The 1036-nt window shown below is 54.0% G+C and overlaps 1 protein-coding gene across 1 annotated transcript; it reads right to left on the bottom strand.

Annotated features, from left to right (window-relative positions):
- Positions 1 to 70: 70 nt before the first annotated feature.
- On the bottom strand, positions 71 to 847 carry LOC127752230 (zinc finger protein 282-like; the record flags this gene model as incomplete). The annotated part of the gene is made up of 1 exon (XM_052277006.1): positions 71 to 847. A coding segment is annotated over one exon (777 nt), but the record flags the coding sequence as incomplete, so codon positions are not given.
- Between the last annotated feature and the right edge of the window lie 189 nt (positions 848 to 1036).

Here is a 1036-nt window from a genome sequence, read left to right on the forward strand (position 1 = left end):
ACGTGCGTCACAAGAGTGCTTTGGACACTAAACCGCTTGTGACAAATGTCACATTCATATGGTCTCTCACCAGTGTGGGTCCTGACGTGAATATCAAGAACATGTTTCAGGCTAAAACTCTTATTACAAATGTCACATTCATACGGTTTCTCGCCAGTGTGGATTCTAACATGCCTGACAAGATCACTTTGATCACGAAACCGCTTGTGACAAATGTCACATTCATATGGTCTCTCACCAGTGTGGATTCTGACGTGTTTCACGAGATGATCTTTAATACTGAACCGTCTATGGCAAAGGTCACATTCATAAGGCCTTTCACCAGTGTGTGTCTTGATGTGCCTAACTAGAGTGATTTTCTTTGAAAAACATTTCTGGCACTCATCGCACTTGAATGTTGGTTTTCCGCCCTGAACATGCCCTGTGACCAATCGGTTCCTCGGCTTCCGCTGCACTCGGTCCTCAAGCTCCTCTGGGCCGCTTTTGTCGTCGGCCTCCCCCTCTTCCCCACTGCCGCCTTCCTGACCGCCATCCTCGGGTTGCTGCTGCAGGGCCTCGCCATCCTGCCCGTCGCCCTCAGGGTGCTGCTCGAGATCTTCGTCGTCCTGGTGTTCGTCTTTTCCTCCGCCGCGGCTCGCGTAGCTCAGGCGGGGCGAGTAGCTCCGCGTCACCACCAGCTGGCCGTCCTCGCTACTGCCTGGACTTTCCGGACCGTCGGCTACAGTTACTCTCCGCTGCAGTGTGACCTTCTCGTCCGCGGCCACTTGATGCGCCCGGTGCAGCGGGTGAGTGGGGCGCGGGGGGCGATCGGTGTGGGTCGATCCTTTCGGTGTGTCGGAGTCGGCGCCTGCAACAGCACAAGAAGAAGCAGGGAACGTTAGCAAGGTAACATAGTGTTCTTTACCATCGATTACGTTTCATTTTTGCTAGTGACAAAATGGCAACATGACATGTCAGCTAGCGCACCTTCTGGGCCAACGTCGTTCACGCAGAGCTCCTCGTGGAGAGAGGTTTTCTCGTCCACGGTCTCCTGCTT

The sequence above is a fragment of the Frankliniella occidentalis genome, unplaced genomic scaffold (assembly GCF_000697945.3).
Source record: "Frankliniella occidentalis isolate FOCC.00 unplaced genomic scaffold, Focc_3.1 Scaffold5398, whole genome shotgun sequence".
NCBI lineage: Eukaryota > Metazoa > Arthropoda > Insecta > Thysanoptera > Thripidae > Frankliniella > Frankliniella occidentalis.